Source organism: Acanthaster planci, linkage group LG14 (genome assembly GCF_054643075.1).
Source record: "Acanthaster planci isolate LZ-2023a linkage group LG14, COTS_SCS, whole genome shotgun sequence".
NCBI classification, from domain to species: domain Eukaryota; kingdom Metazoa; phylum Echinodermata; class Asteroidea; order Valvatida; family Acanthasteridae; genus Acanthaster; species Acanthaster planci.
In genome coordinates, this window is record NC_141790.1 from 15,123,859 (window position 1) to 15,138,237 (window position 14,379).

Sequence of the window (14,379 nt, forward strand, 5' to 3'; positions counted from 1 at the left end):
CATAAATATCGTATTTATGAACCATTGAAAAGTGCTTTTTTCAACTGAATTCCTTAATACTAAAATCTCCAGTTTCAAAAATTCCAACCCTCGGCTTATTTTTAGGTGACAGGTCACATTTATTTTAAGAAATTGGGTCGCGTTTTCGGGAGTCACCTTGTATATTCAGCATGAGTATAATACAATTGGATTAATGTACGAGTTGATACGAGAACCTGTCGTGCCCTGACACTTTTTGTCGTTCTCACCATGAAGATCATTAGGCCTACTCGGAGGACAATCGTCGTTTTTTCTTTTGCACCGTGGTACCGTTGTCACGCAGCTAAAAATCAAAGATTATATAGCGCTGCGTAGCGGCGCAAGATGGGTAATTCGGTCATTAAGGCGTTATCACCATGGGCGCCATTCGAGTGTGAACGTGCCTGTCGCGGCGCCTGCGCCTGTGCATTAACATGCACTGCGCAGTCGTAGTCCAACCAGAATGGCGCCTATGTGATAACAACGTTTTACGCGTATTCATGGTGATGAAGTTCCCCATAGCGGCGCTATACGATCTTTGCAAAAAATTTTCTAGGGAAAACACTTCTCAGCGCGCGCGCGTACGTGACGCGCATTGCCAAGCTCTGTTTATTCTTTCGCACATTTTACAAGTACCGTGGCAGGCAAGAAATGGAGACTGGAAAATAAAACATGTTTCTTTGTTACGGATAGAACCCAGTTGAAAAGACTGAAATCTGGGGAGATTTTGTTTCCTTCAAGAATGACGACTATAGAAGGTGAGTTGCGAATCGGGAAACTTGTTTGTCTCGCTATATATAGGCCTGCTTGGTTATGATTAAAAATAGGGACTGTATTTGACATCATTTTGAAACGAGCCGATGACACGTTCACTTGGCTTAAACTTTAGCTCTATTATTTCATGAATGTCAGCGTTGCGGTTACGTCGCTGGCCAGTTCTGCAGGCCAGAGGTACTGCTGACAGCATAAACGAACTCCAACGAAAAGAGTGTTGAGCCATGGTGCTTTCACTTGTATTTATTGTGTAAATATCAGTGATTCAATTAGTTTTCTCCGATGCAAACAAAACCATATTCCTAACTTACGGTGATATTAAACACTTTTCTGAAGTACTGTTTTGAGACTATAAAAAGCGGCTTACGTTCGTACCCCAGGATAAACGACAGACTGTATCTTTTCTTTTCAAGTCTTGTCCTGTTGAGTCGGGTTAAAGCTTTCTGTCCTGTCGATAAAAACGTTGGAAAAATCTTCAAAATTCTGTTTGATTTTCCCGTAAAATGTGCAGAATGCGCATCTCCTGCAGCGCTGGGCGGTCCACTAGAGAGCAATGATGAGGTCACCGTTCTCTCCACTTTGCTCCTGTCTGTTCTCCTCAAACTTGAAGACAGGGAACACCGTATCCCTCTCAGCGAGTCTCCCGTGGGTAGTCCCTGCATAAAGTGGGCGGGAAAGGGAACGTCCACGCTGCTAAGCGAGGATGCGACGTTGCTATATGATTTTGAGGACATTGGTTGCGATGATGATGAAAGTAACGGATATGAGATCTACCGTGACATAGACACAGGTGTCCTCCAAGACGGTGATGCGATTCTCGATCTCCATGGGTACATTACACCAAGGCAGGGATCTAGTGATTTACTCATAAATCTATCATCCGCCTCGAGCATCAAATCTGAATGCTCTACCATGACAAAAACGACCTCAGCCACAGGGAGTGCCGACGAGGCTAGCACACCCCAAGACATCGTCTTGACCTCCCAGACAGGATCTGGCGACACCACCTTGCGTCCAGCGCCGTCAGTCTACCAGGAGTCGGCCGTCCGCATCGTCAGTGAGGCTCTCGTAAGAGCCATCGCCAACGTTTTCACCAACGGCGTTGTCAGACGGAGCGTACGGTTCCTCCACCGCCGACCTTGCCGGGATGCCACGGTCTGTTGGGAAAACTGGAGCACGTCGACCAATGTCTCCAACGGAAACGGGGATGATGGCGAAGGATGCCAAGATGGCGGCGATTATCACGGTATGTTTGAATAAACCTTAACGATGGAAAACGAATGCGTGAAAAAGGGATTGCCCGTTACCTTGTCTTTTATGGTATTGTAGATGTATCTACTGGTCTAGATATTGTGAAGATAAATTATACTGACTATCAGTTAGTTGTCGCTACTTTCACTGAGAAAATAAAGTTTCAAAGTCCGACGTATTCAATATTTTCTTCAAAGTCAAAACGTTTGATCTTCTTGAGTAGGTCTTGGCCTGTTTAGTTATGCCACTCACACTCTGAAAATCCTCTGTACAGGTTAAAGGGTTCATTCTTTGCTTTAACACGAACCACGAAAAGTTTAAACGTCTTTTTAAATCACGAACTTATTGCCTTGGTGTAATAATGATTCACTTTTGAGGGATACATAAATATGTTTCTTTTGTGAAGGTGTGCAAATCGTCGATCAGTCTCTGCCCGTGGTCTCAGAGGACGGAAACCCGACTAAACCAACGACTAAGAGCCCCATCTCCACTGACTGGCTCCTGGACGTTAACCGACGCATCGCGACGAACCAAGTCACCGCGGACCTCGCCGACTTGATGCCCCCCAGTGTGGCGTCGAACTGCGACGTCAGCCGATGCTCTTCCGTCTCTGTCCTGTCTAGCGGCGACCGCACCCTGAAGGTCAGAGCCACGCCCCCGGTGCAGAGCAAACTCTTGTGGAGAGTGGTCCAAAAGATGAATGACGGCAACGGCACTGTCTTGAAGACACTGCAAGACGCGGAGAGGCCACGTGGCGACTCCCAAACTGACGTGCAAGTGTCTGATAGACATGCACCGCATCAAGAGGACCCCAACTTGAAGACAGAAAAAGTTATCCTACGTGCACGGTTATCTGTCGGTTACTCGAAACATGCAACTGAAGAAAGTTCTCGTAAGGAAAGTCAAGAGAAAGATTTGCCCGCTGAAAGAGAGACCTCTTTCCGCGAATCTGCTGCTCAAACTGAGGACGCGGATTTCCAGCATGCCGATAACAGACATTCGGAAGTAGACGATTCAGATTCGGTAGGAGAAGCTACTGTTAACCATTTTCGGACTCCGCAGGTTGTCCAGGCACATCAACCTCTGACAAAAACAAGGGGCCTGCCGCCAGCTGCTAGCCCTCTCTTGATCGACGTGGTCTGGCGACACGCATCCCACCCGGACTTCACCTCCCAAGAAATGATGGCTCTCAAAGCTTCGTACGCTAAGGAGAGTGTTCGCGAGAGGCAGCATGCTCATGGCGTGGTCGAGTCCGCTCTTCACCGGGCCGTCAGCTCACTTGTGGTCCAAAGAGTGATCAGTGACACTGTGGCAAGTCTGTCAAGTATAGAATCCTTAAAAGTCGATTTCAGACGCACCCCGTCGTTCGAGAGGGCTGCGGCTGATTTGCCTGGAAGTATCGTGGACGGTTTCCAGTGGTATCCTTATCCCGAGGACGCCCCAGCTGAGCCGTGCAAGGCTTCCCCTCTGAGACACGGCCGTCAAGGCGACGAAAAAAAACAAGATGCACCTGTCGTTACCAAGCAACCAAGCAGCGAGTCTTCAGACACGTATGTGGATGCCAGAGACAAATTTGGATCCTCGGACGACCTACTGACTCAAGATGCCAAAGGTCACGAAGCTAGCAGTGACGACGATGATTTTGCTGATGCCGTTTGCGACTCGGAGTGTATCCTCATAAGCGAAATCATTAAGACCTCTGACAAATCCGTGCAGGTTTCATCCATCCAAAGTCCAGGCTGCGATGAAGAATCGAGGATAGAACCGGTACAGTTGGAACTCCCCATGGAAAGCATCAACTTCATTAAGGACCAGTTTTATGACATCAAAGCACTGGTTACAAAGTACCGAGAGTTGCTGTATGAACCCACGCCAGTTAGTGAGGTAGAGATGGAAGGAATCCCAGCACGACCAGAGAAGAAGTCAGAGAGTGAGCAGTACGGAAGGTCTCTGGAAAATGAGGAAGTTGCTAGGACAAAAACTCCAGAAAAGGGAGAGCAAGACGTGCGATGTCCAGTTGTGAGGAAAGGGGAACCTAGGCAGAGGCTTAAATCCGGGAAGAAAAAAGACGGAGAAGTTGAGAAAGAATCGGGAGAGATAGGGGCGCCGTCTGGAAGTAGGTCATCCAGAGTCGCGCAAAAGCAAGAAACCACGATGGTTGAGACGCACGACAAAGATCGAGACGAGGCTGATGTGTCATCCAGTTCGGAAGTAGAGCCTTTTGAGTCCGTGTACGAAGAGTCGTCAAGTGAGAACCTGGGCACGGCATCCAGGCACAAACCCAGGGTGGAGGCCGGCAAAAGAAGAAGCAGGGATAAGAGATGGGATTCCTCGCCGACCAAAGGTAAGACAGTTGTCTCCCCTCGCAAGCTGAGGAAGGGGACTACCAAATTGAGAACACCAGCCGGCCGTTCAGGGCGAGTCACATTTAATAGGGAGAAAACTACACCAGATGGGTTTCTGCCATCAAAATCGGAGAAAGGAAGACCGAAGATTTCGCCGCGTCACCTGAGGAAACAACACCAAAGACCAGGCAGATTAAGCGGATCAGGAAAACGCACTGCTAAACGTCATATAAAGCAAAGCGCATCATCTCCAAAGACAGAAAATGATATCTCTCCCGAGACAGATGACATTTCCCCAGAGAATGCACCAAAAGTTAAGAACCGTATCTCGTTTTTCGAGAGGATTTCAAGACATAACGTCAGTGGAAAGGATGGTATCCGACCCTCAAAAGTTCGAGACCGCACTCTGAAGCTGAACACGCCTGTCAAAGAGGCGGTGTCAAATATGGAGAAGTTGGAGAAAATGTCAACCAAAGTGTCCAAGGAGAGGTTTAAGGATGAAAAGGGGACGGACGGCAAGAGACACATTAACTTCAAGCACCACCGGGAGAAATTACATTCAAGTCAAAAAGACGGTCACAAACGCAGGGATGGAACTGTGGTCGCAAGAGAGAAAAGTGGAGAGTCCGGGATCGACTCTTCTCCTGGGAAAGGGATTTGGAAAAACGCTGCTTTCTTCGAAGCCCTCGGAAAAACGGACGAACCGAAGGTTAAAGCAGAAAGGCCTCCTGCCAGAGTGAGGAAAATTCTAGAGGAGGGGCTCTTTGATGAAACTGCAGGCGCAGGGAAGGACGAAACGACTGAGGACTATCAACCGGCTCCTGATGAAGATGTAGAAAGGTGCAGATTTCCAACGGTTGTTGACAAGGGTGAAGCTGAAAGTAGTCCATCAACGCTAACGGGGAAGAAAGCGAGACTGAGAAACAAAAATGCCAACAATCAAACGCTGGTGGGTCAACTGGTGTCGCCTGATAGTAGTTGCATCTCAAGCAGTCGACTAAGTGAAATAGGCGAAATCGAAAATGTTGACCGTGGCCTAAACACAATGATCTCTACTGAAAAAGACGATAGTCCAGAAACAGAGGAAACGGAAGAACCGTATACAACTGCACGAGAAGAAAACAATGACGAGGCCGCACTTTGTCCCTGTAAAAGTACTAATTCGGAAGATCTGCAGATAGGCATAGTACCGACACATTTGGAGGAACTAAACGAACTGTCACAAAGCACATCATGTACTAAAGAAAGTGACGGCGAGACAAACTTGACTCATAAGTCATCCTCAGATGTATTTGTTTCATTGGAGGCCAAATCAAGCGCAGATCCGTGTACAGAAACAGCACATGATACACTTCGTGATTCCTGTGAAAGCATGCAGTCGGCAACTCCTGAAGGAAGACTGCCAACGCCAACTGCCGAGAAACTGAGTGAAGACGTTTGGAGTTCCCCAGTTAAATCCTTGGCAGGCCACACGGGGCAGCTGCAAGATGAAGCAGGCCTTGAGCAAAAATCGTCGGCTGAAATGGTTGGGGAACCGGGCGAAGATGAAACTGAGAGATCAGAAACTGGTTCTTGTCTCTTGCAACATGACCATCAGCAGGTAAAGGTGATGGGAAGCTCGCCGATGACAGCCAGCCGCCCTCGTACTCCCACAAGTGAAGAAGAAAATAATCAAGCGAAATTAAAAGACCAATCCCATCCTCTTAACGCTTCCGGAGAAGTTGACGACGTTGACAGTTTAGATCATCTCCTCTCTCCACTTTCCACCAGCTCCCCACTACCTCGGAAAAGTTTTATGAGCAGCGACAGCGTACAGTCCGCAAATACTGACGGGGAGGCGATCGGAGTCGTCGGCTCTCCTCGCGTTCCTGGGATGGATGAAGTTCTCAGGACATTCAGAAACGCATCCTTTCTCCGTGCCTGCAATCCCGAAGATGGCCTCAGTGAAGACACTGAAGATAATTTCATCACGTGCGATGATGCAGATGATCCGCAAGACATACAAGGGATGAGAGGGGCAACCAGTGTGGCTGACGACAATCTCCAAGGAACCACGATAATCGGCCTTCATGCAGACGCTTCTCCGAAAAGTTCTCCTTATTACACTGCCACTGTAAGTAAAGAAAATACCCCAGGTGATGCAGACGACGTCAGCTCCTCCGAGAAGAAATTACCAGATCAGAAACTGAGCAAAAAGAAACGATGGAGATGCAACTTCTTTCAGAAGAGGAAGAGATTTAAGACACAGACGAAAAAGGAAGCTCCAGTTCCCATGGAAACCGGTGAACAGAGTTTGACCGGTATTAACCGTGCTGATGACAAGACAGACCTTTCTCCACCCGCTGACAAAGCGCATGCGATTACCCTGGCGACATCAGCTGGGGCTCGTGTGGAGGCAGAAACGCCGGCCAGTGTTGGTCAGCTACCAGTGCCATCTCAGAAACGGAAATTCACACTCGGAAGTCCAAGGAGACCGAAGAAACATAAAACCTCCAAGAACTTATGATTGGCTTGATAACAAAGAAGGGATATCTTATGATGAAATGGGATTGGAACTAGCTTATCTTTGACGAACGAATAAATCCCTCATTTCTTTAGTTATATTAAACACCCACCTCCACGGGCGATACACCAAATAAAAACAGAGTTGTGCGGCTAAGTGTAACTTCAGATTTTTTTATGATTAGCGAGATAAAACGGAGGGTTCCATTCGGCATAGGTGATCATTTTGCTTCTCCAGAACAAACACGAGTAACAGAATAAAGATGATATATTTTAATCGCATCAAATTGTAGATAAACTATAATTTCAACCTTCATAATGTAAATAGCAAGTTAGAATTTGGGTAAGTTAATTGGTATTAAATTTAGGTTAACTATTAATTACCTTTACATTGTTATTCAATTTAGCATCTTTACATATTATGAATAATTCACTACCCGAAAATTCCTGAGATGTTTATATGACCTGTACTTAAAGAAATTCGAATTCATTGCACTGCTGATTGCTTTTTATTGCTCTAATAATTGTACAAAGATTGCATAATTCAGTAGTTGAAATTTGCATAATTTTTTGGTGAAATGAAATAAGCAAATCTGGAATACAAAGAGAGGGCAAACCACTATTTCATCAAACATTTTAGAATTTCATAATTTAACTTTGGAAAGCTAGAATACATTGTAGTGATGGCCTGGAAACTCAACTACAAAAGTCCCAAAAAGTAAGGTGTCAAATATGATTTACATTCATTAATTTAAAAGAAATTATCATACACAGTATGATACTTCAACAAAGAAACCCTGCTTATAAGAAATGCATATGGATATAATTTATATAAATCCAAGTGATTGAATTCACTTTATCACATACTGTATCAAAAATATTCGAAGCATATTTAGAGTATTCTACTTTACATATTGGCACAATGTTCAAATAATTGTTCACACTACAAACCATAACTAATGTGCAGAAAGTATTGAGGAAAATACAGTATCTTTAAATGACAGAGATTATTTAGTATACAAGAAAGACTTTCCATATTCTAACAATAATTAAATACAATTTTCATGATTCAAACACAAAGAATGGTGTACAAAACATTTCAGCGTTTTGGACGATTTCAATTCTTCAAATTAAAAATTCACAGAAAGTACTGTGATAGCACCGTGGACGTAAAAAATCAAAGATTCAAAGATTTAAATATACACACTGAGTTGATTTTAAAAGTGCCCATTCTTGGATATTTCACCTCACTCACAGAGAAGGCATTAAAGTCTTAATACATGACATTGGGACCAACTGACACACATCTTGTATCATTACCCACAAAACCCTGTAACTATTTTGCCTCACTAGCTCTGAAAAGTAGCTTTGATATCTTATTTTCAAAATTTGAGATTTCCAGCCCAAACTCTGATACCGACTCTAGGTATAGTTTGTTCCGTTGCAAAGTAATACTAACTACAAGAGCTTCACATGGTACAGGAACGTTCCCTATTGTTGACGTGCTCCCTCGATATTTTCACAAGACAGCTAGCAAGATACATGCTAGGAGTCCAACAACCAGACCAATGACAGTCAGGACCCCATAGTGCATCAATCCTGTCACTGGAACACTCCTCACAGTGTCTGGTGCCCCATCCCACTTCCCTGGACCATTCAGACGCCACTGCGCTGCTCCACAACTCCCAATGAGTAACCTGCACAGACAAGAACAAAAAAGGCTCCATGCTTTTTGTTGGATCGTACTTGTCACAGTAAATGGACCGATATTGAAGCAGACAGCCAAGCCGTGCCTAGCTTGAAGTCCAGACCTTTCTGCGTTGCGAAAAATCCGCAAAAATCGCGGATTTGGGGGGTAGAAAGCGGAAAAGGCAATTCTTGGTAACAAAAAAATAAATAAATAAAACAACTAATTATTTTTGATCGTTTTTGCACAATTAATCAAATAAATATGAACCCAAATTAGGAATGACAACTCATTTTCACTGTTTAACTCACTTTGAAAGTATTAACATTTTGGTAGTGTTTCCCCTCCTGCTTTTCCTTTGCGATATCGCAAAATTCGGTATTGATTTCCTCCAGCTCCGCACCGCGGAGATCACGCTGGTCCCCGTTCCCTACATAGTGCCAAGACGTCTCACGGCATGGTGCGTGTAGGCCCTACATGTATCATTATGCCAAAGATACCTGTAGATGTACGGTAAATGTAGGCCTACAGTACATATGCACAGTACATGTATGTGACCAAAGGGTTATCTGATAACCCTTTGGTCACATACATGTACATGTATATTAAAATTTAGAAGGCAGAAGAAAGCAGAATTTGACTTTCAGAAAGCAGAAAATTCTGGACTTTAGCCTACCTCCATGCCAGGCTGGGGTGTCTCCACAGCTGGGGCTTGGCACCAAACCTCGACGCCAGGTCATCGTTGTACAGGATTGGGTCTCGCTGGATGGTGTGACGAGCCGACGCCGCGTAGCGTCTCCTGACTGCCTCCTGGGACAGACACAAGACATCTAAATTTGATGGATCTGCTCTCAATGCCACAGGGAAACCATGAGCAAAGAACTGTTTTGCAAAGAAGTGGGTTACCAGCTGAGCTGCCATGCATGGTGTACATGTATTTCTCATGACTGGTTCTCGACACCACTTTGCCGATTTCAGCATGGCTCGTAGACTAGCAAAATTTTCTACAGTGCTATGAAATCAGGCAGTGATTCGAGAGTTACAGAGATGCAAGTTATTTTGATTAATAAGTCCTAAGCATCTTAGTTTCAAGTTTAGTTTAAGCTCATCGTATATTTCTTTGGCAAGTTTTAAGAATAGCATTAAGGCTATGTCCAAATTACTAGCTGCGGCTAGGAGTAACACGTGTCTATGAGAAAGGGCTGCAGCCGTGAGCCAGTGGCTGGTCATAGGCATACATGTCATTTCCTGCCATAGCCACAACTTTCGAACACACACTGGCTTACCGTATCCTCCAGTATGCTGGCCCTCATAGCCTCCTGACTGGGCAGCTTGACCCGACCGCTGCAGAGCTCGGCGAACCATCTCGCTTGGGTCTCGGACATGCTGAGGATGCCCCCCGATGCTGGCTGAACAAAGCCGATGAAGGCCAGCGATGGCCCGATGGTTGGACTGAAGACGTTCTTGAAAAGCTGGTGGAAAGAATTAAGTAAATACACAAGAACACCCTCCTTGCGACCTATTTTGGATGAAGAAAAATGTTAGCACACAATACATGCATCTCCAACATAAACAGGTGTCACAGGTATTTCACAACATCGTACAGATTTTTCGTGTTTGCAATGGACTTATAGTGTTTCTCAGAATTTCTAAAACTAATCTTAAATAAAAACTCTAAAACTACTTACTATTTAGGTACAAGCACAAAGAGAAACATTTAGTTCAACATTCCATTAAGAAAAAGCAAAAACAGACAATGACTGAAAGAGGTCTAACACGTCTTCTCAATGAAATGTTATTTCAATGGCAATACTACCAACCACAACAGGATAGGCTGAAATTGATGAGGTCAAGAAATATTTCAAGCTGAATGCATAAATGATATTGCAATTGCATGTAAGTAGAATTTTGTTAAAGTGGAATGATAGAGGTTGCCTCCGAGCATGGAATGAAATCTCAACAAGGGCCTACAACACTACAAGATCTTGACCCTTTTTTTCTCCTCAAAAGTGAGTATTCAAATTTTTTCACCTTGATGGAGTTGGATGACTCGTCCAGTACCTCGGACCTCAAATCATTGGAGAGGTAAGGGATGCGGATGTGGTAACCCGTGCACAAGATGATGTGGTCCACCTCGGCCGACGAGCCGTCCACGAAGTGAACTGTCCCGCCCTCGATCCGCGCAATGTCAGGTTTGACCTTGATGTGACCTCGCTGGATGTGGTGGATCAAGGTGGGGCTCACGGTGGGCTGTGACTGTAAAAATCGCTTCTTGGGATTCAGATTGTACCTTAGCAGTTAAAAGAAAACAAAACAAAACAGAAAATTAGGAATCTTACTTTTCCTGGTCTCGGTCTAATAGTTTCATGAGGCGACATTTATTCCACACTTTCAAATGACTTACTTTTTAGGTCTCCCCTGCAACAAGGACATTATGGGTTCAAATATTTGTGAGGAGATTTGCCATGGCAACCACAGTAACAGCCGAGATGCATACAGATCAACTGGCAGGCCAAATAAGTAGTTGGGAACGATCCAGGCACCTGACCTTGTGCTGAGGTAGACAGATCGGGATCTATCCAATAAAAGTCAAATCATCTGTAGAATTAGAGACAGAAAGTTTTTTGATTTGCTTAACAGCTGTAGAGCTGACATCCCTTGACTGACTGGCAGAAAGCAGACCAACCGAAAGACTGGCTGACCAAACAACCAAAGAGCTGAGTAGCATAGAGACTACGTGACCAGGTGACCAAGGGACCACCTGAGTGACTGACTGGTGCCTGAATGGGTAGATGGATGGACAGCCCTGATGCCCCAAAGAATGGAAAGGAAACTCACTAGATGGACTGGCTGGCTGGCTGATAAACTGATTACTGAGCTTTGACAGCTGATTATCAGGTCACTAACTTTGATCAATTAAAATGAAAAACTCCAACGGTGGCCCATACCTTCCAGTTGCTGCTGCATCAACAGCGACATCCACTGCACTGTTGCCGATGCCTACCACCAGCACACGCTTACCCACGATGCCACTGGTTATCGCATCCTTGTACAAAATGCTGTGGATGATTTCTCCTGAAACAAAAGACGTAAAACAGTCCGTCGGGTCCCTCTTCTTTGACAAGTGAACTGTCGAGGGCAACGGCAATGTTCACATTCACTGGGGTGTGCGTCTGTGGATATTCTTAAGGAACATCTAGATACCTTTGAATGACTCTTGGCCGGGCAAGTTGGGCAGGTTCGGGGTCGCGTGGTGACCGGATGCAACGGCCACATACTTCGCCACAAAGATTTCTTGTTCCCCGAGTTTTTCTCTGCCATGTTTATCCTCGTCTACCTGGGCTGTTTTAATTATCCACTCTTCACCTACCCACATTGAAAACGCAGGAAAATAACAAAGCCAAAGTAAGCAATTTTCACTTGTTTACAGAATCCAGGACTGGGAGCAGCGAATTTGCTGGTAGACCAGTGCCCAGATAATGTTATTCATATATGTAGATCTCCATATAACCCACTGATAGATGATCAATGCTACTGTCTCACAAGAGGGTGTAATTGAAAGTATGCCTCCTGAAAAAAACTTGACTGGCAACCTTTTGAATCAAGTTACGGGATTCATTTTGTCAGACTGTACAGTGCTGACGGGGATAAAACTCAAAGCAAGTTGTATCTGTCTTAAGATTTTGAGTAATTTTATTGCTTCTGATGGACAAAATTTACCAAAAGTTAAACGGTCCACTTTAGGGAGCACTAGACATTTTACCTTGAGGTACCTCACAAAACTATTTTTAACTCCGTAAAAGGTCAGGATAAATCTCACCAGTTTTCTTTCTGCACTCTTCGCAATGCCTTTAATGTATATTGAATACGAGTGCTTCTTGAGTGGACTTTTCACTCAGGTGCACGGCTTACCCTGCCGGTTCAAGGAGACCACTCTCGTCTGGAACCGGATGATCTTGTCCAGCCCAAAATGCGTCATGTAATCAACAATGTATTTTGCCATGTCTGAATGGTGCGGGAAGTCAGGCACATCATCGGGAAATGGATAATCAGAGAAACAGTAGTTGTGTTTGGATATGTTGCTGAAACAGATAAGAAAAGTAGCCGTGACAATTCAAACGGACACTTCAAACTAAAATTCGGTTTGCTCCTAAAATTAGTAAATTCCAGTTTTATTATGCAATGTATGTAGATGAAGTGATTGATCTGCACAATCGGGCTGTGCTATTGGTTGATCTTGTAAGGAAATCTCAGGTTTTCCTTCCTACCTTCAAAACGCCACTTGGACCAAAACTGTGAATTACAAAGAAAAGGCCTTCCGCTAACACTTCAAGATTGACCAATTGTCCACTGATTGAGTGACCATGCATATCAGCCTTTTACACTCAACATCTATGCAGGGGACCTGTACTATTCTCCTTGACTTCGCATCTCTAGCCTACATGTACCCCCAAGAACTGTGGGTCTGACGTCCACCCCCCTGGGCGGACGTCAGACCCCACAATTCTGGGGGTATCTCTAGCCCACTAGTCCTTTAACATGACCTCCTTCCCCAGGAAAGAACGTTTACAAAGGGTAGGATTTTTTATAGAAATCCTAAACTTTTGGACCCTCAACACAGGGTTCAGCTGCCAGTCAGCTTTATTGCCAATTTGACAATTGGAAAATATTTACTAATTTTGAATATGAAAACTTAATTCTGAGAGAACTGAAAAAAATAGCACTGCATTAAAAAGTGTATTACTGAAACTGTGTATTTAGGTAAGATTTTGGCTATTATTTAAATTTGCCATCTGGAAGCTGCTAGCATCAAAAGTCAGACTGTCAAGGCTGTGAAGAGTTCAATTTCATTTGAACAAAAAGTGGAAAACGAGCCGAAAAAGGGAGTGCTTCAAAACTGTCCTTTTGCCAGTGGCAAGCTATTTAAACAGTTTAGTTGGGACGGTCCCGACTATGGTGTTGCAGTTGGGCTGGCTCAACTATTGGTGCCAAGGGTGGCCTATCTCTGTAGAAAACTTCTCAACCTTCTCCAGATTTATGCAGTTCACTCCTGATATATTTCGTCTGAAATATGGCACTTAATCTGTATAAAAAACTTCTTCTAAAAGCACAAGTTGATGATGTAAACAAAATGACGTTGGCACAAGCAATGGCACATCATGCACACATTAAACTTCTGTCATTCTCTGCTATATTCTGACAGTTGGGCCGGTCCAACTATGGACTGATGCTACAGTTGGGGCGTAACACATCTACCATCATGACCATGGTTCATTTTAATCAGCTTAACTTCAAACAAAGATAACGAAACATCACCCCTACGCATCTTCACGAATCAACTCACATGTGTGTAAACCGCATGACCCCATATCCACGCTCCCGGAACGCCCAAAGGCCACCAACGCGATCGCTCTGCTCCAAAACAACCACTGCAAAGCCAGCATCCTGGAGGCATTTCGCCGTTGCAAGGCCCGAAATACCTGCCCCAATAACACATGCATCTGTCCGCGAAGTGGAAACCATTTTTATCCAAAGAAGCACGGAGCACTTGAATTTGTGAAATAACACACACGATTACCGGCGCGACTGGCTGATTTTGTTGTTATCAAGTTGATCAGTTTACCACATCATGGTGACCTTTGAACTTGGCTCTGAAAATTAACTTCTGAATATTCATGAGTAATTTTTTTTGATATCTGGATTTTTCTGGTGTGGAAATTATTCATTCATCTCAAATTTTGACTCCTAGAATTCTTGCGAGGGAAACAATTGGGAAAAAGTCCAAATTTCTCCGATGATTCC

The 14,379-nt window shown here is 44.5% G+C and overlaps 2 protein-coding genes across 3 annotated transcripts; one reads left to right on the forward strand and one right to left on the reverse strand.

Moving 5' to 3' along the window:
* The first annotated feature begins 615 nt into the window (after positions 1-615).
* On the forward strand, positions 616-8,182 carry LOC110977906 (uncharacterized). The gene is made up of 3 exons (XM_022232437.2): positions 616-776; positions 1,304-2,038; positions 2,450-8,182. The coding sequence occupies exons 1-3, from the start codon at positions 761-763 to the stop codon at positions 6,892-6,894; spliced, it is 5,196 nt and encodes a 1,731-aa protein (XP_022088129.2). The 5' UTR covers positions 616-760; the 3' UTR covers positions 6,895-8,182.
* On the reverse strand, positions 7,362-14,220 carry LOC110977908 (flavin-containing monooxygenase 5-like). Of its 2 annotated transcripts, XM_022232438.2 has the most exons (9): positions 13,922-14,218; positions 12,490-12,659; positions 11,782-11,943; positions 11,526-11,652; positions 10,982-11,152; positions 10,609-10,867; positions 9,864-10,049; positions 9,254-9,387; positions 7,362-8,587 (listed from the first exon to the last, which is right to left on the reverse strand). In XM_022232438.2, exons 1-9 carry the CDS (start codon positions 14,098-14,100, stop codon positions 8,410-8,412), a joined length of 1,566 nt encoding a protein of 521 aa, XP_022088130.2. In that variant the 5' UTR covers positions 14,101-14,218; the 3' UTR covers positions 7,362-8,409. The 2 variants fall into 2 exon arrangements, with proteins under 2 accessions (XP_022088130.2, XP_087001869.1); XM_087145743.1 differs by lacking the exon at positions 10,982-11,152 and having other exon boundaries at positions 13,922-14,220.
* Positions 14,221-14,379: the final 159 nt, after the last annotated feature.

Bases quoted from the DNA above. Each gene is read 5' to 3' on its own strand.
- LOC110977906 (XM_022232437.2), top strand. The intron at 2,039-2,449 runs GTATGTTTGAAT...TCTTTTGTGAAG, and splicing joins AGATGGCGGCGATTATCACG to GTGTGCAAATCGTCGATCAG.
- LOC110977908 (XM_022232438.2), bottom strand. From the start codon at position 14,100: ATGGTTTCCACTTCGCGGACAGATGCATGTGTTATTGGGGCAGGTATT. The intron at 11,944-12,489 runs GTAAGCCGTGCA...CAATGTGGGTAG, and splicing joins GGTCTCCTTGAACCGGCAGG to GTGAAGAGTGGATAATTAAA. The intron at 10,050-10,608 runs GTGAAAAAATTT...TCTTTCCACCAG, and splicing joins AGTCATCCAACTCCATCAAG to CTTTTCAAGAACGTCTTCAG.